Source organism: Lithobates pipiens, unplaced genomic scaffold, assembly GCF_037356315.1.
Source record: "Lithobates pipiens isolate NorthernLeopardFrog02 unplaced genomic scaffold, aLitPip1_a1.2 Scaffold_3, whole genome shotgun sequence".
NCBI classification, from domain to species: Eukaryota; Metazoa; Chordata; class Amphibia; order Anura; family Ranidae; genus Lithobates; species Lithobates pipiens.
Window position 1 is genome coordinate 269,303,592 of NW_027507790.1, and position 25,329 is coordinate 269,328,920.

At 49.6% G+C, this 25,329-nt stretch overlaps 1 protein-coding gene across 1 annotated transcript in view; it reads right to left on the reverse strand.

Annotated features, from left to right (window-relative positions):
- LOC143941266 (von Willebrand factor A domain-containing protein 5A-like) overlaps window positions 1-25,329 on the reverse strand; it is an 86,303-nt gene that overhangs the window by 22,493 nt on the left and 38,481 nt on the right. Inside the window, exons 10-15 of the mRNA XM_077463302.1 lie at window positions 24,809-24,894; window positions 9,109-9,223; window positions 7,515-7,751; window positions 5,540-5,643; window positions 1,597-1,805; window positions 468-566 (exon numbers count right to left, since the gene is read on the reverse strand). Coding sequence (XP_077319428.1) covers window positions 468-566; window positions 1,597-1,805; window positions 5,540-5,643; window positions 7,515-7,751; window positions 9,109-9,223; window positions 24,809-24,894 — 850 coding nt within the window. The remainder of the gene's footprint in view (window positions 1-467; window positions 567-1,596; window positions 1,806-5,539; window positions 5,644-7,514; window positions 7,752-9,108; window positions 9,224-24,808; window positions 24,895-25,329) is intronic.

Here is a 25,329-nt window from a genome sequence, read left to right on the forward strand (position 1 = left end):
TAAAGCCTCCCTTGACGGGGGCACCGGGCATTTCCAGTTTAAGGCTATCAAGCAACGGGCCGCTGTTAGGACATGCCTGAGGAGCTTCCGACTAGGCCTGGCCAGTGTGGGCTGGGACAGGCCTAATAAAAACAATTTAGGGGAGTGGGGTACTGGGACGTCAAACAAGCGCTGGAGCAGCCTGCGGACCATTAGCCAGTACGGGCCGATCAAGGAACAGGCCCAGTAAATGTGGAACAGGGAGCCCCGCTCCTTCAGGCATCTCCAGCAGCGGTCCGAGGTGGAGGGGTAGGGCATAGTATTTTACCCACCAGAGACTGTGGTGGGCATAGCATTGTACCCACCAGAGACTGGGGTCTATATTGTAAAGCATTGTTCATTAGCAATACTGAAATAAATGCAGACAAATGAGTCACAGAGCCCCGAAAAACACTCACACAGTTCCTTCAAGTTAAAATGGCACTTACCATTTCTGCCAGTCATGTGATGGGAATGTGACACGGGGTGCAGAGAATGTCCACAGTAAATGTGGTGTTTATGTGCATAGGCTGACAACATCACATCTTCTGAAAAGAAAGGATACACGATGAGAGAAGAGGGACAGATCATGAAGAATTATTATACAGACGCCTGACCCCCCCCCCCCCCTAAAGACCTCAAAGAGTGAAAATTATATGACAATAAGTTTAACCGTCATCAAAGTGTACCAGTTATGTCACAATGGACAAGGATAGAGAAAATATTGTGCATCCTGCCCTTGTTTTTTAAACATTTTTGTTGTAATATATGCCTAAAGCTTCCACTTTATACACATTACCATAGCAGTGCTAGGAGGTTACATTTTGCGAGAGTTAGGTGCCATCACCGTCGATGTATTGCGGGGATGAAGGAATGAGCGTGATATTTACATGTCAAATTACCTCTAGGAACCTGTCATGCCTCCAATCCTGCCCACATTAAAACCAATTTTCTACAATCTTCATTGCATGATAAGAATTGTTGCATCTTATATTAAGGACATTTGGTGAATTGAGGTGACATGTCCACCTCCATTACTCCATTATACCTCCTCCTGGAGCCCGGCTGGCACCACATTTAATAAATAGGGAAGTTGATGTCACTAATTTTTCTTCAGGAATATCATCTGTTAAATGGCGGAGTTGTATTAGCAGCTTTTTTACTATACATATATACAAATACAAGGCTAGCTATATATATATATATATATATATATATATATCTATATAGCTAGCCTTGTCATGCCAAGATAAGTACATTTTACTTATTACCCCAGAGTTCAACTTTAATAACGGTGGAAATGCATTACATGGGGCTCTGAGTATTGTAAATCTATATGACGATGTTGATTTATAGAAAGCTGAGATTGGGGTGGTTTTGATATCATTGTTCACCCAGAGGAGCTCCACTACTCCATAGAGCCATCATGGTGGACACCCAGAACCTCCAGTATGAGGAAAATCTGGGAAGTAGGTGCAGCTTTATAAAGCTTTTACAAAATATTAAATGCAGTTCCATTCTCCAGTATAACAGTGGTAAGGATCAGTTCGCTGCATTGAAAACTGTGCAACTACATACCTGGAGTCAGGTCACCTCTATACATTGGAGGACCCTCCACTTGTGTCTTGGTGTCCTTGTTGATGGCTACATAGGCTGTGAGAGTGGAAATAACACCAGACTGTAGACTAGTCTCCAAGATCTTCTTCTTTACCTCCTCATAGTCAGACTCTGATCCATGTTCCAGCTCAGAGATCAGAGCTTTGGCGGCCAGTCTGTGGATGGTGGGCCTAAAAGAGGTTAGACAGTGCATGAGGAGACCAGAACCCCTAGTCAGTCTGGGTGATAGAAGATAGGAAGTGCATGAGAAGACCATAGCCCTGCTAGTCAGTGGTTGGTGGATGACAGACGATAGAAAGTGCATGAGGACACCATAGCCCTGCTAGTCTGTGGTTGGTGGGTGAGAGAAGACAGAGAGTGCATAAGGAGACCAGAGCCCTGCCAGTCTGTGGATTGGAAGCCTGAAAGGTTGGACAGTGCATGAGGAGACCAGAGCTCTTCTAGTCTATGAATGGTGGGCCTGAAAGAGGATAGACAGTGCATGAGGCAAACAGAGCTCTTACAATCTATGAATGGTGGGCCTGGCTGAAAGAGGTTAGATAGTTCATGAGGAGACCAGAGCCCTGCCAGTCTGTCGTTGGTGGCCTTTAAGGAGGTTAGACAATGCATAAGGAGACTGGAGCCCTGCCACTCTCTGGGTGATGGACCAAAAAGAAGATAGACAGTTCATGAGAAGACCAGAGCTCTGTCACTCTGTTGTTGGTATAAATACAAACAATAGAGCCGGCAACTCCAAGCATCCTTGTTGCTTCTTTACTGGTGCATAAAAAAGTGAGTAAAAACATACAGGGGCAACTCTGTGGTTGGTGGCTTTAAATTGAGGGCAGTTAATGCATGAGGCGACCAGAGCCCTGCCAGTCTGCGTAAGGTGGGCAAAAGAAGATATACCTGTACAATATATGAGTAAACCAGAGATCTGCCAGTCTGTGGATGATTGGCTAGAAAGGCACAACAAGGAACACAGGCATTGGCTTACCCAATAATACCCCGAGGTGCAATCATTATACAGTATAGCACCGAACCGGGGCCGCTATGGCTGATTTTTGGGGAATGAATTGGGATAGGCCTAGGGATACTTCAATGAACTTCAAACTGGTAGTAGAGGACACTAATGCTGAACTAATGCTTCAGGGTGAAGACGCCCCCTTTGAAGTGAAGACAATTTTCGTTCGATCCAAGAAGTATGCTGATGTACTGAGTAGATATTATTTGTTGCTACATACCAAAGGTTTGAAAGTTTATGCCTAATATGTAGAAGATTTTGTATACTGTACTACTTATCTATTGTTCTCTCAATAAAAATTTGAATTGATTTAAAACAACTTCTTGATGTAGTATGGGTCCATTCAACTGGGAATTAGGTAGAAATACTAGACTAGAATAATGTAACTTGGGAGAAATGTGTTATGCCAGTGGTTATGCTTGTGAAATAAAGTCCCCCATCTTATAAGCTAAAAAAAAAGACAAGCCGACACTAACCATGGACTACTCATCAGGAGTATGGTCCAGAGGGTACTGGTAGTAAAGTAAATCTCCCAAAAAAAGCCAAAGAAAAAAAGGTTGGTAATCAGTGGGGTTGATTTACTAAAACTGGAGAGTGCAAAATCAGGTGCAGTTCTGCAAATCAGCTTCCAGATTTTATTATCAAAGCTTAATTTAGCAAGCTGACGTTACAGTAGAAGCCTATTGGCTACCATGCACAGCTGCACCACATTCTGAGTGCACCTGCAGCATCAGTCAGTCTCTCTACTCTGGTTGCTTGTGTCCTGGATCCTTAGGAGAACTTTCTGCAAATACAACAATAGAGAAAAGCCAGAGATCCGTTAGTCAAATGCCCCGTACACACGATAGGACTTCACGACGGAAAATGTTCTATAGGAGCTTGTTTTTGGAAATTCCGACCATGTGTAGGCTCCATCGGACATTTTCCATCGGAATTTCCGTCACACAAAATGTGAGATCTGGTTCTCAAATTATCTGACAACAAAATCAGTTTCCGTAAATTCCGATCGTGTGTACACAATTCCGACACACAAAATTCTGCACATGTGTGACGGACTGAGGTTTATATGGTCACAAAACAGACACCCCAAAGCAAAGTACATATTCATTTTTTTTAATTTTATTTCTAAGCAAAGAAATATCTTCCTGCTATTCTATCAATAACCAGTAGATGGCAGAGAAGGTACACAAGCAGAGTCTATATAAGGCCACACACCATGTGACTGGAAATGAAACTACTTCCAGCCATAAAGTCAGTGGTCATATCTCATGCTGTTTGTGTGATTCTTTGCAGGTATGTACTCTAAATCGTTCCTAATCTATATTAACCTATGATAGAAAGATTCCTAAACATGTTGAGCAGATGCAGGAAAAGTCTCAGTAGATTTTATGCTATAGTTTTGCTGTAATTAGAAGTTTAGAACAGCATGTGTGAAAAACAAGTGAAAAGGGCATAAAACATGAAAATACTGCATTAGTCAGAACAAATGTCTATTATAAGCACTAAACCATTCTAAATAGGTATATTTAAACCTGATTTATGGAAAATTGCATAGATTTATAAAGCACATGTTGAAAACTGTTATTAAAATGGGTCAAAAAAACTATTGTATGTAAAGCTTATGCATTGTGTCATACAGACAGGCAATGTGCACCCTCTAGTGGTTAAAAAAAGAGTACTACCGAAATAATGTCTGTATTAAAGCAATGCATTGCCAGTATGATTATTGCATACTTAAAGTGTACCAGAGAGATAAAGATAATTATCTATAACACTGAATAACAGGAATATATATTTTATTAAAATATAGTAATGTTCATGGTTGTAACTACGTTTTAAAATACTTTAGTTAAAATCTGTATTATATATTGTTAATGGTTATAAACATGTGACTATAAAAATGTATAAGATGCATTGTTATGTAAAAATGAAACTACTTCCAGCCATAAAGTCAGTGGTCATATCTCATGCTGTTTGTGTGATTCTTTTCAGTCCACGCCAAGCTGATCACCTTATCTCATCATGTCTACAATCATCGGCTCTCTTAATTCACATTTTGGGGCCGGTAACACATGCTCGGAATCAAGCAGAAGAGCCTCACTGCCTATTGAACTTAATTTTTCTCGGCTCATCGTACGTGTTGCACGTCACCGCGTTCTTGGCGTTTGGAATTTCCAGCAAGATTTGTGTGACCGTGTGTATGCAAGACAAGTTCGAGCCAACATCCGTCGGGGAAAAAAAACATGGATTTTGTTGTTGGAAAATCCTATTGCGTGTACAGGGCATAACACTAGCTGGGACTCCATAAAGCAGGGATATGCAATTAGTGGACCTCCAGCTGTTGCAGAACTAAAAGTCCCCTGAGGCATAGCAAGACTCTGACAGCCACAAGCATGGCACCCAGATTCAGAGGCATGATGGGACTTGTAGTTTTGCAACAGCCGGAGGTCCGTTAATTGCATATCCCTGACATAAAGGATTTTTGCAGCCGCAGGTGGATCTCCCAGGGATGCCACAGCCCTCTGGCTGGGTCTTAATTCTCCAGGAACAAGAGCCCTCTGCTCTGGGTTCCAACCTATTTATACCCCTCTCAGCCCCCTGCTGGTTACTCACATCCCTGACAAGGGATTGGCTGGCGAGGCATTAAAATGCAGGCTGAGATCTGTGCTTCTCCACCCACAGCAGAGCCCAGAGAAGACCTTACCAATAATTACTGCTCTCCCTGATTACAGGGAGGCCAAAAACTAAATTTAAACAGTAGCCTAATGGGTGCTACAATTAAAACATCACAGTTAGTCTTGAGTAGCCAAACAAAAATAATATTGTGATTTGTGTGGTCCTTAGGGGTCCCTGTATGTTTTTTTTTTTTCTGTTAAATATGGCAAATCCCAATGTATTCACCTCTCAGTTTTCTGCGCGTTTAGCGGGAAACGAATATTATTATTCACAATTTCATCTTGTAGCTCATACTGCAGGCAGACCTCACCTTCAGCTTCATCCTCCACCTAAAAAATAAAATGAAATAATCATAATGCACTGAATCCACCCAAACCAGAGGTCTCAAACTGGTGGCCCTCCAGCTGTTGCAAAACTACAAGTCCCATGAGGCATTGCAGTGCTAACAATTACAAGCATGACTCCCACAGGGAGAGGCATGATGGGACTTGTAGTTTTGTAACAGCTGGAGGGCCACCACTTTGAGACCCCTGACCTAAACCAAAGAACACATACTTATGTACGGAGGATACCATTCAGTGTAGTGAGAAATAAAATAATATTTGGTTTTATTGGTGAAAGCCATCAGGATGTGCAGCGGTCAGGGTTAGGACCTGGAAAGGTCAGAAAAGGGTCAGTCCATCTACAAATCATACTATAGTTAAAGGTTGGAGCTTGTTAGGCTGGGTCAGAGCCAGGCACCATAAAGCTAAGTTTAGAAATGCAGCAAGATTGCCGTGCATCTGAAATGCAATCTGCCTTTGATCGCGACTCAACCATGTGTTTTTATCACCCCATAACAATAAATCTAAACGAGCCCTAAAAGTGCTGGATCTAGAAATCATTGTAGCTCCTGCAGCCAACCTGCAGCCCTAATGGCTTGTTCAAGGACTGCCCAACCCCTGAAAAACGATCCACGTGCAGATTGCATTTCAGATGCATTGGACAGGTAATGAGGAGGCGATGTGTTGCCTCCCCACCACCTGATTTAACCCTTTAAGTCCTTGCACACTGTTGCGAGGCAGTTGCAGAGCGGCCCCATAGACCTGCATTAGTCACATTTGGTGGTGGCCCCCCAACCACACATGCGAACGAAGCCTTAGGGCTCATTTACACTTGCAGTTTAGGCCCCAGTAAAAAAACACTTGTTTGAGCCCCCAAGTGCCTCCCCCTTAAGGACATGGCTGGGGGTGTACGCATACCGCAGCCATGATGCTTTGCTGGTGTGGCAAAAATTATTCTATTTGCTGCATTGATCTGCCAGTACTGCTGAATGTGACCCATTCAAGTGAATGGAGCAGCATTGCAAAGGCGAGCAATACACATGGCGCAGTGGTTGTGTGGCATTTACAGGGTTAAAACAGGGAGTAGAGTGAATGACATACTGCCTCCTCACCACATGTCAAATGCGTCTGAAAATTGATCATGACTAAGCTCCGTGGGTGGAGTGAAACGCAGTGGGAGCATGCCCTGGTTGGAGCCCAGGTTGAGGCTGCCATACACCTTCTTACTGAGTTTTGCGGAGATCTGTGACTTCCAGAACTTTTCCCTTTTCCATCAAAAATCGATCCAAGCACAGATCACTTTCCAGCGGAAGGACAGTCCTTGCTGTGGGTGTAAACAAGCCCTTAAATTTGGTAATCGTCATAATTCCTAGGATCAAGAAGGGTTCTCTTTCTAGAGAGGAGAGAAGTGGGAGCTCCACTTAGATTCGAAATGCATTGGGTACAATAGGGCAGCACCCTGACCCGTATGCACTTATCTCACCCTACAGGCAGGGGTTACCCCATACGCTCTATACCACAACTGACTATGATCCAAGTCATCATGGTAATGAAGCAGAGCACCCATAAGTGTGTGCCATTATAATGAGGCTCTATTCATGTCAATAGGAGATCAAATAATGAGCTAAGGTGGGAATGGGACCTTCCATACCCTCTGTTATATTGTCCAATCCAAAGGACCTCTTTACCAGTTCCTGGAGGAGTGAACAGGTGATCTTCAGCTAATATCTGATCACCAGGAATTGGCCCAGTTCTATGTCGAATTTAGGTTTGGGGTAACACATTCATTATTGTATAGGTATTGGTCTACAGCTGCAGGCCACCATCACCATAGACCTTGTCCTTCAGCAACGGAGGATTGACACAAGAGAGGTAACACTCAGTGGGAAGGATAAACAGCTAACACAGATAAAGACATGCAAAAAATGGAAAAACCCAGAACCCAATCTTCCCTGGGCTCCATTCAGATGAATGTAGACAATGGACCACTGACCATGGAGGAAGCCAGTGGGAAGGCTGGAGAGGACGGTAGGTTCTATACCAGGAGGAAGAGTCCAGCCCAGAGAAACATTCCTTGCTATGGGCTGTAAGGATAGCTTGAGAGTCTGAAGCACCTAGAGAAGTTAGAAAACAACAAGCAGTAGTACATTAATCCTGCTAATGGCACCTTGAAGCATATCTAAAAAAAAGAATAAAAAAATGAATATTTTTTCATTGGATGTATGCCTGTGTGAATGAGGCCTAAATAAAGAGCTTGAACATTATTTGCTCTATCCAAGCCTATTTTTCTAGCTTCCATACCGTCCCGTATTTATCCACCTGAGGATTGTATTGAATTCAATCAACATGGATATCCTTATTGGCTTTTTAGAGCGGAGAAACTCCAAAGCTGGACATACACTTGTAGATCAGACACTTTTGATCTGCTCTTATCATAGCGTACACCAGGGTTGCACCCACAGGGGTCCCAGGGGTTGCAATTGCAACCTGGCCCCATGTTCCAGGGGGCCTGTGCGTAACCCCCCTGTACACCTGGATAGGAGGAGCAGTGGGGGTGGCTGCATATAGAGGAACCAATCTCTTAATTTTCCTCCTGCAGCTGCTAAATGCCCATTTCTCTTCCTCTTCCTCCCACAGGCATTCAGCAGCTGCAGGAGAATGAAGAGATCAGTTCCTCTATAAGCAACCACCCCTGCCACTCCTCCTATCCAGCTTCTTTATGCTGCCCCCTGTGTGCTCTCTCCTGGATACTCCTCATTCCATGCAGCTCTGCCGGGTTCTCTCCTTCCTTCTCCTGCAGGCTGCTGATGTGGGGGATGTGGATGGAAAGCAGGGAAGGGGCTGGTAAATGATACCCTTCCTTGTCTGAATGAATAGAGTCAGTGATGGGTACTGATTCCCGACTCTGTCTATTCATAACTGAAACATAGTAAACTGTTTACTTTGCTTCAGCTTGTGAATGAATGGAAAGCCTCTGTACAGAGCTATTCCTGTCCATTCATTCTGCACAGCTGAGGCTGCAGAGATGGGATTAAGTGGTGTCCCGAATCTCCTTTCCCCGTTTCAAAGGTGGATCGTCAGAGGTCTGTTTAGACCCCTGATATTTTACCAAAAACCCAACAATAGGCCTCCTAAAAAAAAAATAGTAAAAAAATGATCTAATAAAAATGTTGTTAAAAAAAATAAAATAAATAATAAAAAAAAAAGAGTATAAAATAACTAAAATAAAATAACAAAAATAAAAAAACACTGACACCAGTGGTGGAACTACCAGGGTCACAAGGATTGCCACCGGCTTGGAGAGAAGGGCCCCAGCCTGGGGTCCTTCATGGTTTCTTGCACCGGGGCTTGGAGTAAAGGGTCCCAGCTGGGTGTCCTTGATGGTTTCTTGCACCGGGGCCCTGAAGGTTCTAGTTACACCACCTGGGTACACTACATTTATGTATCCATCTATCTCATATTTATGCTTACGTTGGGCTGCATGCGTTGTTTGTCGGAAATAAACTCAAAGGCTCCATTCCCTGCCTCTGCCATGCCTTTAACAAGGGATGTGGAAGCTCCACAACCAATTCCAAAAGCGAAGCACCTGCAAAAGAAGGAACAAAGCGCGTGAGCAGCTGTTTTCTTCTGCACCTACAAGTAGGAACTAAATGTTTTCTGCTGCTGGAGCATTAGTTATTAAGTAATTAAATAAATGCGGCATTCTTGACATTCTAGGAGGTATCACCTCCTGCAGGAAAATCATGGGTGGACTGGATATTTTCCCCTTTGGCCGTTGCCCCTATTCTCTGCGTTTGGCTAGAATTAGTGGCAAGAGTCTCTGCCCCTTTGCAAGTACACTATCTCTCCTGCTGGGGCCAAACCCTCAGACATATTGTACCCCATTCCATGCCAGAGGCCTTCACGTGACATTCCCAGCCATTGACCTGTATATCCCAAGGAAGGAATTTCCACACACATGAACAGATTTGCTGAAATTTACTCATGGAATTCAGAGAAAGGCATAAAAGTTACATCACATCGCCATATATTACGTTGTCACTTGACAAGATATAGTCAATCACATTTAGTGGATGGTCTGCAGCGGTCACACTTTAAGCATCCATCTCCCTTGAACAGTCTCTCCTTCCACCCGGGGTCATTAGTACTTACAGGACTTGGCTCTCTGTAGGCACCTCCTTCATAGGTATACCTTTCCTGGGACCCTCCGGGGCAAAAGCCTTACTCAGGGAACTCTTGGCCTGGCTAAAAGGCCTTTTGCAATCCGCCCTAGCTCCCCACCTCCATAAAGGGACAAAATGCCTACAGCTGGCTCCCTAGGTGCACGTCCACTCTTCCCCATCCTCCTGCCCTATATATACCCCCCACATGCTGGTTACATCTGTGCTGGTGTGGGTGTGTTTGGCTCCCATGCCCCAACTGCCTAGGGCTCCTCCCAACCTGGCTTATATCTGGGCCCGGACTCACCCATGACATCACTGCAGCAGGGGCCTAGCACTTGATGACACTGTCTACGGTAACCATACACCATTCTGCCACAGAAACACCCAGTGACAGACTAGCTACAGGCCTTGAAAAAGTATTCACACCCCTTGAAATTTTCCACAAACGTATTCGTATTTTATTGGGATTTTATGTGATGGACCAACACAAAGTGGCACATAATTGTGAAGTGGAAGGAAAATGATAAAATTGTTTTCAAAATGTTTTACAAATAAATATGTGAAAAGTGTGGGGTACATTTGTATGGTGCCCCCCGGAGTCAATACTTTGTAGAACCAGCTTTCGCTGCAATTACAGCTCAAAGTCTTTTTTCGGGATGTCTCTACCAGCTTTGCACATCTAGAGAGTGACATTTTTGCCCATTCTTCTTTGCAAAATTGCTCAAACCTCCGCCCCAGTCTCAAGTCTTTTGCAGACTCTAACAGGTTTTCTTCTAAGATTTCCCTGTATTTGTGTCAGAAACCATGAAATCAAGCCGATACAGAAGTACAGTTAAATCACACTTGTTTAATAATAAAAGTAAAAAGAATAAACTTAGTCAAAACATAGCCAAAGTTCAGTAACCAGAACGGATAGTCAGTCAAGCCAGAAGTCAGGGATCAATGTAGTGGAACAGCAAGCAGGATCTGGAGCCAGAAGGGATGTCAGCAAAGCAAGTCTTGAACAGGATCGCTGGAGGTAGTTTCTGTGATGTTGACCAAGGTGAAGGCAGAGAACCTCTGGACTGGGCGGCTTAAGTAGGCAAGACTGACAAGCAGGATATCATCAACAGCTGAGTAACTGCGGAGAGATAGGAGCTAGCAATTAGCCGACAGCCCAGCCCTGACAATTTGGCTCCATCCATCTGCCCATCAACTCTGACCAGCTTCCCTGCTGAAGAAATAAATCCTCACAAAATGATCCTGCCACCACCATGTTTCACGGTGGGGATGGTGTGTTCAGGGTGATGTGCAGTGTTAGTTTTCCCCCACACATAGCGTTTTGCTTTTAGGCCAAATAGTTAAATTTTGGTCTCATCTAACTAGAGCAACTTCTTTCACATGCAGTGGCGGCAGGTGGTAATTGTTTTTTGGGGGGGGCAGCAAACAGTAACACCCCCTCCCCCAGTTGGGTCTGGAGCACTTACCCCATCTATGGTGGGCAACGCTCCTCCAAGGCTTCGCTTGCTCGGTGGCAGCGGTTTTCCCTTCCCCTGCTCTCCATGGTCATCACGGTGGCTTCCGTTTCCTCCCGGATTGAGGATCAGTGTTACAACAGCGAATATTAATTCGCTGTTATAACACCTGTGTGGGCTCATGGCGCAATGCTCAGCGCCATGAGACCACCCTATTTTGAAACTCGTTGGAGCCTATGGCTCTAATCAGGTGCTTAAAAAAACAAAAACTCCCCCGCTTCTGTAATTCCGGCACCCAGCATCCTGAAAGGGGCCGGACGTATTAATAGGGGAGTGGCCGCGGGGGCTGTGGATAGATTCATGCTATGCTATCTATTATTAATATAGGGGGGTGGCGTGGATAGAGGAATGTACGGGCCGCCACTGTCCACATGTTTGCTGTGTCCTCTACATGGCTTCTCGCACACTGAAAACAGGACTTCTTATGACTTTCTTTCAGCAATATCTTTCTTCTTGTCACTCTTCCATAAAGGGCAGATTTGTGGAGATCACGACTAATAGTTGTTCTGTGGACAGATTCACCCACCTGAGCTGTGAGTTACCATGGGCCTCTTGGCTCTTCTCTGATGAATGCTCTCCTTGCCCGACCGTTCAGTTTAGGTGGACGGCCATGTCTTGGTAGGTTTGCAGTAGTGGCATACTCTTTCCATTTTCCGATGATGGAATGAACATTGATCTGTGAGATGTTCAAAGCTTGGGATATTTTTTTATAACCTAATCCTGCTTTATACTTCTCCACAACTTTATCCCTGACCTGTCTGGCGTGTTCCTTGGGCCTTCATGATGCTGTTTGCTCACTAGAGGCCCAAACACACGATACGAAAACCGTAAGGAAAAATGCAGTCCGACAAACGGTCTGCCAATTTTTGGATCGTTAGTACGGCGCTTTCGACAGCCGATTATGGTTTTTCATTTGACAAAAGCTGTATGTGCAGGCTATAACATTTTTGTCGGATGTGAACACAACGTCTGATTTTCGTTTAATTAGTACAGTTTTCGTTCCAAAAAATCATAAGAGAAAGACTAGGCATGCTCAGAAACAAAAGAACACATACAAAACTAATCAACACATTACATCACTTCTAAAGTAACCTCTTCACTTTTGACATGAGACTAGCATGCCTAAAAAAACTGATGAACGGTCGTCCGAAAATCTGATAGTGTGTACGAGGCTAAGGCTGCTTTCACACTGGGGCGGTATTCAGGCGTTACAGCGCTATAAATAGCGCCTGTGTAACGCCTGAAAAAAACCGGCCCCTTTAACTCCAGTGTGAAAGCCGGAGGGCTTTCACACTGGAGCGATGCGCTGGCAGGACGGTGAAAAAAGTCCTGCCAGCCGCATCTTTGCAGCGGTGAAGGAGCGGTGTATTCACCGCTCCTATACCGCTGCTACCCATTGAAATCAATGGGACACCGCGGCAATACCGCCGGCAAAGCGCCGCTGCAGCGGCGCTTTGCGGGCGGGTTTAACCCCTTTTCGGCCGCTAGCGGGGGTTAAAACCACCCCGCTAGCGCCCGCACACCGCCGCTAAAACGACGGTAAAGCGCCGCTAAAAATAGCGGCGCTTTACCGCCGACGCTGCTCTCGCCCCAGTGTGAAAGCAGCCTTAAGGTTCTCTGACAAACCTCTGGGGGCTTCACAGAACAGCTGTATTTATACTGGAATTAAATGACACACAGGTGGACTCTATTTACTAATTAGGTGACTTCTAAAGGCCGAATTGTTCCACTAGATTTTATAGTTAGGGGTATCAGAGTAAAGGGGGCTGAATACAAATGCACATAACATTTTTCACATATTTATTTGTAAAAAGTTTTGAAAACCATTTATCATTTTCCTTCCACTTCACAATTATGTGACACTTTGTGTTGGTCTATCACAGCCTTTCTCAACCTTTTCAACACAGAGGAACCCTTGAAATAGTTCTCCGGTCTCGGGGAACCCCTGCCTAAAATTAGAAATCTACAACTCATAATACATTAGTGTGATGGTCAGTGGGAAGAATGGTCCTTACATTTGTGGTCATTGGGAAGAATTACCTCCTTACAGAGAGCTAAAAAGATCAATGGTGTCGGTGGGAACTTATCTGAGAGGCCGAAATGGCCCAATGCTGAAGGAACCCCTAGCAACTTCTGGAGGAACCCTGGTTGAGAATCACTGCTCTATCACATAAAATCCCCAAAAAATACATTTACGTTTTTGGTTGTAATGTGACAAAATGTGGAAAATTTCAAGGGGTATGAATACACTGCTTGCCACCGTCACCAGCATGCCTGACCTGCCACATAGACAGGGTAAGTGCCGGCCAGACGGTGGGGGGGGATAGTGATGGGCACAGTGGCTGCAGTTGATGGAGCACCGTGGCAGCAGTTGATGGGGCACAGTGGCTGCATTTGAGGGGCACAGTGGCTGCGTTTGAGGGGCACAGTGGCTGCGTTTGATGGGCACAGTGGCTGCATTTGATGGGCACAGTGGCTGCAACTGATAGACACAGTGAGGCTGAAATTTATGTTTTTTTTGCAGAATTTTTCGGTTTGTTTGCTCCCCCCAAAAAATGTTGAGCACCAGCCGCCACTGATCCATCATTCGGGTGCAGGCCCGCCATCCAGCCCAGCTGACAGCAGCCTGTGAGGTTCTAGGAGAGGCTGATAGCTGCTGCGATTGGATGGCTCCCTGAGCATTACTAATGTTTAGGGCAGTATGCACCCAGGGATGCCCAAGTACATTCCCCAGGGCCGTCTTTAAGGGCAAAAGGGGCAGCTGCCCTGGGCCCTGTCATTGTTGGGGGGCCCAAAACAGCTGCCTCATACTTGCCAACTATCCCAGTGTAAATCCCCTTGTCCCTTGAAGTTTTAGTCCTGTTCTTTGTCCTGATATCTCAGTGTGAAGTGATGGTACTAATGCTGCCCAGTTCTGCCTTATTGTTGTGTACAGATGACTCACCTGCAGACCCTGTGTTTACATGTAAATAACCGGCATTCATATGTAAATATTGGCAGCATTACTAAGTAAATAGATGCGTCTGGCAGCATTGATATATAAATAAAGGTGGCATTCATATGTGTATCATGCTCCCTTGCAGTGAGGAGATGTACTGTAACCTCTAGAACCCAATCAGTGAGCAGTATTACTGTACAGTAATCTCTAGCAACCAATTAACAAGCAGAAATCATTTGCTGTAACCTCTAGCAACTAATCAGTGAGCCGTAATGTGTGCTGTAACCACTGGCAACCAATTGCAATTGTTGCCTGATCTGATACAGTAAACTGATTTTAAGTCTAGCTGCTATTTATTGTATGTCTCAGAGCGGATGGAGAGCAAAATTGCATAGGGGGAGGGGGGGGGGCAAGAACATTTTTGCCCAGGGTCCAATCTATATTAAAGACAGCCCTGGCATTCACACACTTTCTCTGGGTGAATATCTATGTGAATTCTTTATAAATAGACCCCTATGTGTTTATAATACATTGTGGAGCGCTGGTGACTCTCTATCCTGAATCTCTACATGGTAAATGTTAAAGTGGTTGTAAACCTTTACATATACCCAGTGAAGTGACTGGCCTCAGGTTATACACAGAGATGAAACAAATCCTCCAGTGAGGCCCGGAGTGCATGGACTGCAAGGAAATTTAATGGAGGGCCGGGCATGACAGGGATGGATAAGGGCAGCATGGGGTTAAGTATGAGTTGAGGCGGAGGCCGATAGGTGGAGCTGGGAGAGGCTATGGTATGGAGGGGCGGAGCCATATAAAGGGTGGAGTGGGCGGAGCTGAAATCAGTCCGACGGAGGAGACACAGAGAGGAGGCAGTTGTTTCGCTGCTCCTCTGAAGATGGCTGAAGTGGACCGGCTGTTGGCGGAGCTGCGGTGTCAGGCGGAGGAGCATGGACCGGACTGGCTGCTGGCTCGGCTTGGAGGACTGGCGGGAGCGGACGTTCGGCGGATGAGGTGCTGCCGCGCGCGTGGAGGTCAAGGCCTCCGGCGTGTTTTTCTCCTGGGCCTGACCCTCGGCCGCCTCGTATGGTGCGCAGCCCCGGGGAGGATCGTTCCCTTCCACCAGCCAAGAGGTCTCAGGGGACTTTGGCGGGGTGCTGAGCGGTCTTCACGCCGCGGCCCCGGGGGGGGGAGGGGCGGGCGGGCCTCGTGGACGATGGGCGGCCATCTTGCCTGCGGGGGGGGGGAGGAGGTGAGCTTGCTCCTGGACGCTCTGCTGTGGGGGGGAGGGCGGCTCGGGATGGCTTTGCTGGGGATCCAGGTGCTCAGGACAGGGGGGATGTCGCCAGGCCCGGGCAGGTACGAGGATCGCCTGCAGGCTGCTCTGCCCAACATGGATCTAGGAGCGCCCGGGGGTCTGCTGCTCCGGGGGCTGTTAGGGCTGGTCCTCATCGCCAGGCTGCCGTGGATGGATCGGCCGTGAGCGTGGCTGCTCCCCTGCGGGCTGCGACGTCGGCCTCCGGGGGGCTTACACCCCCGCCTACTTGGGGACCGGATGATCGTTCGGAAGGGGAGGTCTCGGACGATGACGACCTGCCGGGTCCTAGCGGTGCTGTCGTCGGTCCGGCCGTGAGGAATGCCCCTGGGCCGCCAGGTGAGTCCCCTGATGCGTTGTCCTTGTCGCATGCATTGCAGGGTTTGTTGGGGGTGGTGCAGGCCGGCACGGGGCGGCCAGTGCCGCCGGTGGGGGGGGAACCGGGGGGGGCGGGCGTCTCGGACGGGGGGGTGCCGGGGGGGAGGACTCTGCCAGGGTTTTGAGGGTACTAATGGATGGTTTGCGGGCGTTGGTTGGCCGCTTCGACCGGGGACAGGCCGCGCTGCCTGTGGCCCCGTGGGTGGCTCCCCCGGCGGGGGAGCCGGGGGAGGCCCTGGGGGCCGCCGGGGCAGCTCCCCCGGCGGCTCCTGTGGTGCCCGCGCCGGCGGTGGTGGCGGCTGCGGTAGCGGACGGAGGGAAGAAAGATGCGGTTGTGCGGGAGGACATCGTGCGGTTGGCCGACGCGGCGCGGTGCGAGGTTTACGTGTGTTTCAAAGGCCCGTTGGGGGCCCACTTGAAACAGGAGGTTCGGGATAAGATCTGGAAGGGGGAGTTTGTGGAGATTTTCTCGCTTCTCCCATTGGAGAAGTTTAACTTGGATAGGGTCAAGCCCGATGATTCCAAGAAGGAGGACGAGGAGAAGCGGCGGTATCGGTTGATTCCGCGCACGTTCTCCAACTGGCTCCAGGCGTTTGCCATCTTGGCGAGTGTCATCGGCGAGAAAAGCCCCGAGCATTGCTCGGCGCTTTTCTGTTACATGGATGCGATCGGCGAGGCCCATCGGGCGTATGGGGGGGTAGCGTGGCTCCGGAACGACGAGCAATTTCGGCAGCGTAAGGCGGTGCGGCCGGAACTGCGCTGGGACCATAAGGACATCAGCCTCTGGATGAGGCTGATGTCTTCGGCGAGGGCTGCGCCTCAGTTTTTTCAGGGGGGGGGCGGGAGTGCGCCTACCTCGGGACTGTCGGCCGGAAAGAAGTGGGGGGTTTGCTGGCAATACAACGAGGGTGCCTGCAAGTTCGGGGGCACGTGCAAGTTTAAGCACGAGTGTTCCGGTTGCGGCGGGGCCCACACGTTGTCCCGCTGTTTCCGTAAGGGGAAGCGGGCCAGGGATGGCGCTCAGAAGAGGGAGGACGCCGGTGATACTGGCAAGGATGCTCCCTTTTCTAAGTAGGTATCCGGATAGGGCGGCGGCTCGGTTGTTGGAGGCGGGGTTTCGGGATGGCTTTCCGATTCCGTGCTCGTTGCCTGGGGTGCCGCGGGTCGCTAAGAATTTGAAGTCGGCGTTGAATGAATGAATGAATGAAATACTTATATAGCGCACAATGCGAACTGAATCGCCTCTAGGCGCTGTGGCGAGCTTTGATCATCTGCTAAAAGAGGAAGGTCTTGAGTTTTTTCCTAAAAGCCAGGTGATTTTCTTCCAGGCGGATGTTGATTGGTAGAGCATTCCATAGCCGAGGCCCTTGGACAGCGAATCTCCGATCCCCCTTGGATTTATACCGGGCTTTGGGCACGAGGAGGAGGTTTTTGTTGGCTGATCGAAGACTGCGGTTTGGTGTGTAATGATTTATTTTCTCCATTAGGTATTGCGGAGCTTCTCTATGCACGCATTTGTGGGTGAGGCAAAGGGTCTTGAACGTGATACGATTTTTCACGGTTAGCCAATGTAAGCTCCTCAGTGAAGGAGAAATGGATTCCCAGGGTTTTTTTCCTGTTATCAGCCTTGCCGCCGTGTTTTGGATCAGTTGTAATCGCGCAAGTTGATATTGTGGTAATCCTATGTAAAGCGAGTTTGCGTAGTCCAGTCGTGAATTAATGATTGTTCCAACTACCACTGCTTTGTCATTCTTTGGGATAAAAGGGATGAGTCTGCGAAGCATGCGCAGCAGATGGTGAGATCGACTGACTACTGCTCCTATTTGCGCATCCATTGACATTTGTGCGTCTAAAATAACCCCAAGACTCTTGGCTTTGGTCTTTGGGGAGATAGTCTGCCCAAAGACGGTTGGTGGAGACCAGGAGGTTTTGGTTGCGGGCTTATGATTTGGGTGTAAGATAAGAAGCTCTGTCTTTGATTGGTTCAGCTGGAGGGAGTTGGTGGTCATCCAGTCCTCTATTGATTTGAGGCAGTTTTCAAGTTGTTGTTGGTGATCTTTTTTTCCATTGATCCGGAAATAAAGTTGCGTGTCGTCAGCGTAAGAGTGGAAGCAGAGATCTGAGCATCTGATGATTTGAAGGAGTGGGCGAATGTAAATGTTGAAGAGAACGGGTGACAACGGAGAGCCTTGTCGGCGTTGGAGCGTCCAGGGGTGGTGGACGAGAAGCTGCGGAAGGAGGTTGCGCTGGGGCGCATGGGGGGGCCGTTTGCGGTCAAGCCATGGCCTGACTTGGTGGTTTCCCCGTTGGGGGTGGTCCCCAAGAAGGAGTCGGGGAAGTTTCGGCTCATTCATCACCTGCCCTTTCCGAAGGGGGGCTCGGTGAATGATTTCATCGACCCTGAGGTGTGCACAGTTTCTTACACGTCGTTTGACGCCGCTGTACGGTGGGTGCGGCGTTATGGGCGTGGGGCACTGATGGCCAAAGCCGATGTGGAGTCGGCTTTTCGGCTCCTTCCGGTACATCCTGATAGCTTTCGGCTGTTGGGGTGCTGCTGGCGCGACGAGTATTTTGTCGACCTGTGCCTGCCAATGGGTTGTTCAATCTCCTGTGCGTACTTCGAGACGTTTAGCTCCTTTTTGGAATGGGTGGTGCGGGATGTGGCGGGTCTGGAGTCGGTCATTCATTATTTGGATGATTTTCTCTGCGTGGGCCCCCCTGCCTCCGCTGTGTGTGCGATTTTGTTGTCCACGTTGCAGCACATCGCGGGCAGGTTTGGGGTTCCCCTGGCGGCTGATAAGACGGAGGGTCCAACGTCTGAGCTGAGTTTCCTGGGGATCGTGATTGATTCCCGGGCGATGGAGTGCCGGCTGCCAGAGGCCAAGCTGTTGGATTTGCAGCGGGAGATTCGGGAGATTCAGGGTCGGTGTAAGGTCCAGTTGCGGACCTTGCAGTCGCTTTTGGGTAAACTGAATTTCGCCTGCAGGATTATTCCCATGGGGCGGATTTTTTGCCGGCGGCTGGCGACGGCGGGTGTCAGCGTTCCCACTCACTTCGTGCGGCTGGGGAGTGAGCACCGTGCGGATTTACAGGTCTGGCACGAGTTTTTGGCTTCTTACAATGGCAGGGCCATGTGGATGGCGGGCCCTGTCAGTAATTTTGATTTGGATTTGGTTACGGACGCTGCGGGTTCCTCGGGTTACGGGCGTTTTTCAAGGGCAGGTGGAGTGCGGAGCCTTGGCCGGAGTCTTGGCGGGCGGCGGGGTTCCTGGGCAACCTGGTCCTGTTGGAACTCTTTCCGATCGTGTTGGCTATGGAACTGTGGGGGGAGGAGTGTCGGAATCTGAAGTTGCGCATTAATTGCGACAACATGGGGGTGGTGCAGGTGGTGAACCGGGTGTCGGCTTCTTCCCCTCCTGTTATTCGATTGATGCGGCAGTTGGTCCTACATTGTTTACAGCTTAATGTCTTTGTTTACGCTGTCCACATTCCGGGCATGGAAAACGAGTTGGCTGACTCCCTGTCTCGTTTTCAGTGGGACCGGTTCCGGGAGCTGGCGCCGGGCGCGGAGGCGGACGGGGCGCCTTGCCCGGAGTGGATCTGGAAGCTGCCCTTGGAGTCGCTGCCAGATGGATTCGGCAGTCGGTGAGTGGGCCCACCTGGTTGGCCTATTCCAAGGTTTGGTCAGAATGGTCGGGGCTGGTTCGGGAGGCGGGGGTGGTCGATCGGGGCTCCGATTGGCGGTTGTTGGTGATCTATTTTGTGGCTCGGAATATGGAGTGTGGGGCGTCGGTGTCTGTGATCGGTCGGAAGTTGGCGGGTTTGGCGTTTTTTTAAGCTGTTGCGGGTAGAAGACTGGACTAAGGATTTTTGGGTACGTCAGGCATTGAAGGGTTATCGCAGGCACTGCAGAGCTAAGGATACGAGGAGACCGGTGACGTTTGCTACCTTGCAGGCGATTTGTGCTCAGTTGGGGGTGGTGTGTTCTTCGGATTATGAGGTGCGTTTGTTTTGGGCGGCCTTTTCCTTGGCGTTCTATGGGGCTTTTCGCGTTGGGGAGTTGGTTAGCCCGTCCAAGTGCGTGGCCGGGGGGTTGTTGGATGGGGAGGTTTGCTTGGGGGCGGACAGGGTTGGCCTCTGGCTGCGTAGGTCCAAAACAGATCAGCTGGGCAAGGGGGTTCTGATGTCGCTATTTTCTTTGCCGGGATCCGGGGTGTGCCCGGTGTTGGCGGTACGGGACTTTCGCGCTGTCCGATGTGGGGGGGAGGGTCCGTTCCTGTGTCACGCAGAGGGGTCCTTCTTGTCGAGATACCAGTTTGTTTTGGTTTTTCGTAAGTGTTTGCGGGCGGTGGGTTTGGATGGGAGAGAATTTGCGTCCCATTCGTTCCGGATCGGGGCGGCCACGGAGGCGGCCCGGTGCGGTCTGGATGAGGCGGCGGTTCGCAGGATTGGGAGGTGGGAGTCGCGGCGTTTCCCTTCTTACGTCAGGCCGCACTTGGTATTGCTTTAATGGTAGCCCTATGGCCTCTTTCAATTACAAAAAAAAAAAAAAAAAAAAAAGGGTAATTTTATTGCGCTACCTGTGCTGGGGGTTACATGCATTGTTCTGATTTCATACACGTCTGTTCATATGTGGGGTTTTTGTTCTGCTTGCTGCCTTCGTTCCCTCCCTTGGGGCTTTTTCTCTGTGGGTTGTTTGGGGAGGTTGAGGTTGTGTTAATTTTGCTGGGGTGGCACTGTGCCTGGGGTTGGGGTGCTTTTTACGCTGTTGGTTTTTCTTTCAGATGGAGGTCCGGCTCGCCTCGTCTGGATCGTGGGCCTCTCATACGTGTGTTGGGGGGCCCGGAGAGGAGATCAGCGTCCGGAGGGCAGGCGACTTGGGATTTCTAGAGGGGAGGCGTGTTTACGGTGGTTGGGTGTCCCTGGGATGCGCTGGGGTAGTTTGGTAGAGGAGGTTGAGAGACATGTGTCTCGGGGGGGGGGGGGGGGTCCCCCGGCGGTGCTGGTGATTCACGCGGGGGGGAATGACCTGGGGGTCAGGAAGGTCCGGGACTTACTCCGGGACATCAAGTCTGACTTCCTGCGGCTGCGTTTCCGTTTTCCAGGTACGGTACTGGTGTGGTCGGACATCGTGGCGCGGACATCGTGGCGCGGACGACCTGGCGTTGGGCCCGTTCGGTGGCGAGCATTCAGAAGACCCGTATTAGGGTTAACAAGGTTATTGGGCGATTCGTGGCCACTCAGGGCGGGATTGTGGTTCGCCACCGGGAACTAGAATGCAATGTGGGCATGTACCTTAGGTAGGATGGGGTGCATTTGTCCGATGTGGGGATTGATTTATGGTCCTTGGGTTTGCAGGAGGGTATCCGAAGGGCTTTGCGGGTGTGGGGTGGCCCGCAAGGGTAAGGCGGCGTACACACGCGGGGACTGTTTGCCAAAACTAAGTTCGTCAAACAGTCCGCTCAAACTTTTGAATGAACGAACACGCCCACACACGGCACTTTTTGAGCGAACAAATACGGCAAACTTTGTTCGTCGTACTAAGTCCGCGCAACTTTTGAAATGAGCGGACTCGCCCACACACGAGGCAACAGTCCGCTCATTTCGAGCGCGTGTCAAGGTAGGCGGGGCCCGCGACGGAGACGTCGCGGGCTCCGCCGCCTGGAATGGACTTAAAGGGGAACCCCAACGCCGAAAAAAATCGGCGTGGGGGTCCCCCCAAAGTCCACAACAGACCCTTGTCCGAGCACGCTACCCGGCCGGCCAGGAAAGGGGGGCGAGCGAGCGCGCCCCCCTCCCGAGCCGTACCAGGCCGCGTGCCCTCAACATGGGGGGTGCGGCCCCCCCACCCCAAAGCACCTTGTCCCCATGTTGATGAGGACAAGGGCCTCTTCCCGACAACCCTGGCCGTTGGTTGTCGGGGTCTGCGGGCGGGGGGCTTATCGGAATCCGGGAGCCCCCTTTAATAAGGGGGCCCCCCATGTACCGGCCCCCCACCCTATGTGAATGAGTATGGGGTACAATGTACCCCTACCCATTCACCTATAAAATAAAAGTACCCAAAAAAAAAACAACACACGAGATAAAATATTTTATTGCACAGCTCCGGGGGTCTTCCGTCTTCGGGGGTCTTGTCCCCCTCTTCGGTTCTTCTGCCGGGCCACCGCGCCTTCTTATAGCTCTTTTGCAGGCGGTGGCCCGGTCTTCTGTCGCCGCCTTCCGTTCTTCTGTCGCCGCCTTCGGTTCTTCTGCCGGGTCACCGCGCCTTCTTATAGCTCTTTTGCAGGCGGTGGCCCGGTCTTCTGTCGCCGCTGTCGCCGCCGCCTTCAGTTCTTGTTCTTCTTCTTGTTCTTCTTGTTCTTCTCCAGGAGATGTTGACACGTCGCTCTCTCCGGCCGGAATGCCAGAGCCGCGCTGTGCGGCCACTTATATAGTGACAATGGGGCGGTGTCACATGGTATATGTCACATGGGTTGGTCACATGGTGACCCCGCCCCCTTACGATGTCATAGTCCCCATGTGACATCAACCCATGTGACCAACCCATGTGACATATACCATGTGACACCGCCCCATTGTCACTATATAAGTGGCCGCTCAGCGCGGCTCTGGCATTCCGGCCGGAGAGAGCGACGTGTCAACATCTCCTAGAGAAGAACAAGAAGAAGAACAAGAACGGAAGGCGGCGGCGACAGTGGCGACAGAAGACCGGGCCACCGCCTGCAAAAGAGCTATAAGAAGGCGCGGTGGCCCGGCAGAAGAACCGAAGAGGGGGACAAGACTCCCGAAGTCGGGAGAAGAGGCCGGCGGCGGGGAGGAAGAAAGCCGGACTCCTCCGCTAGCAAAAGAGCTACATGAAGGTAGCGGAGGAGTCCGGCGAGAAGACCCCCGAAGACGGAAGACCCCCGGAGCTGTGCAATAAAATATTTTATCTCGTGTGTTGTGTTTTTTTTTTTGGGTACTTTTATTTTACAGGTGAATGGGTAGGGGTACATTGTACCCCATACTCATTCACATAGGGTGGGGGGCCGGTATCCGGGGGCCCCCTTATTAAAGGGGGCTCCCGGATTCCGATAAGCCCCCCGCCCGCAGACCCCGACAACCAACGGCCAGGGTTGTCGGGAAGAGGCCCTTGTCCTCATCAACATGGGGACAAGGTGCTTTGGGGTGGGGGGGCCGCGCGGCCCCCCCTTCCCCAAGGCACCCCCCATGTTGAGGGCACGCGGCCTGGTACGGCTCGGGAGGGGGGCGCGCTCGCTCGCCCCCCTTTCCTGGCCGGCCGGGTAGCGTGCTCGGACAAGGGTCTGTTGTGGACTTTGGGGGGACCCCCACGCCGATTTTTTTTCGGCGTTGGGGTTCCCCTTTAAGTCCATACCAGGCGGCGGGGCCCGCGACGTCTCCTTCGCGGGCCCCGCCTACCTGGAGACGCGCTCGTAATGAGCAGACTTTCCTCCGAGCGGGAACAGTTTGCTCATTTCGAAAGTGGCCTACACACGGGCGGACTGTTCGCTCAAACAAAGTTTCAGCGGACAGTTTTTCGGAATTTCCGAAAAACTTTGTTCGTCAAACTGTCCGCTGAAGCCCCACACACGAGCGGACTGTCCGCTGAAACACTGTTCAGCGGACAAAGTTGAGCCAACAGTCCGCCCGTGTGTACGCGGCCTAAGGGTGTCACCCTTTTGGGCTGTGGCGGTGTGTGTCTGGTGGTCTTTGACGGTTGGCGGTAAAAATCAGAAGTCATCTCATATGGGGTGGGGGGCCCATTGCTAAGATGGGTCCCTCCGGTGTATTCCTGAACGTTGGAGGGAATACCGGTATGGTTGTCACTGCGGAGGTTGTCTCCGAGCGGTCACAGCTGGAGGCCTGGAGAAGTGGGTACCGCAGTGACTTGTTGAGTTGGTAAAGTTATTGGGTCACCGTCAGAGATCACCAGACCGGGCATGTTAGCTATTCGTTACCAGATGTGTGTTATTGGTTATATGTTTATGTTTATAAGTATATTTTATATTGTACATGGTTTCGGCTATATATATATTTATGGAGATATATATTTATATATTTTGGTTGGAGTATTTTTGAGGATTGTAATAAAGGCTGTTATGGCCATTTTACTCCAAAGCAAGGTGTGGTCTCTTACTTATGGGTAAAACATGGGGGGTGGAGGTTGGAGTGGAATGGGTATCAGGTAATAGTGGGGGGCCTTTAGACTACCCTGGTCATGCATATATTGTACCTGTTTATCTATAGCTGTCTTTCCCCAACATCCATTCAAAGTGCAGAATTTACATAGAATCTCTCAGCTCTGAAAAGCAGGGGGCAGGGAGCTGAAGTTATATCAGTGAAGAGAGCTCTGAGAGCTGATTGGAGGGAAGGGACACCCCCTTCCCCCTTCCACACAGCACTTAGGAACCTAGCTGAGGCTGTCAATCTACTGGAGGTCCCTCCCCTGTCACCATTTTTCTCTTGGTGTCCAGAAAACTTGTCAGACCCATACAGATAGCAGAGGAAGGAGACATCAGACAGAAGTGACACTTAGTGCTCTGGATTGAGACAAGTAAACACTGTAGAGCAGGGGTCTTAAACTGGTGGCCCTCCAGCTGTTGCAAAACTACAAGTCCCATCATGCCTCTGCCTGTGGGAGTCATGCTTGTAACTGTCAGCCTTGCAGTGTTCCATGGGACTTGTAGTTTCGCAAAACAGCTGGAGGGCCACTAGTTTGAGACCCCTGCTATAGAGTCTATGTTCATATTTCATATCGGAGGTTTACAACCACTTTATTAATGCAGTTAGCAATTCATATGTCACCCAGTTAGGGGTTTACATTTCCTTTAACCTGGAAGAGGAAGGCGGTGGAGATTATTATTACCGGTGTTTCTGAGCATTTTTTCTAACTTCTACGATCACTTCCTTTTCAACATGCTTCTCAACTTCTCCATCCGTAAAGAGAAAAAGCTGGAAGAACATACAGGAGGTTGCAGATAAATTGCAAGGAAAAAAAAAAGAATGAAAATATCGCATTGGACACAACAGAAACCTGGCTAAGTCTGCATAAATGCATTCCTCACATGTCACATATAGCAGTCATATTTTTTAAAAAGATCCACCTTAAAGCGGAGTTCCACCCAAAAGTGTAATTTCACATTTGGCACCTTTAGGGAGGGGGGACAACATACCTGTCTTTCATAGGTATCCTTTCCCCACTTCCGGGAGCCTCAGACGTGGGTATTGACGTCATGGTTGGGGCTCCCTCCTCCTCCTCCCTCCTCCTCCTCCTCCCCGTGTCGCTGGGCCAGTAGGAGAGAGGAGCGGAGCCTCACGCATGCGCAGTAGGCTTCCCGGTGTGAAGCAGAAAGGCTACTCTGCCAGGTTCCCTTCCTCGCAATGGAG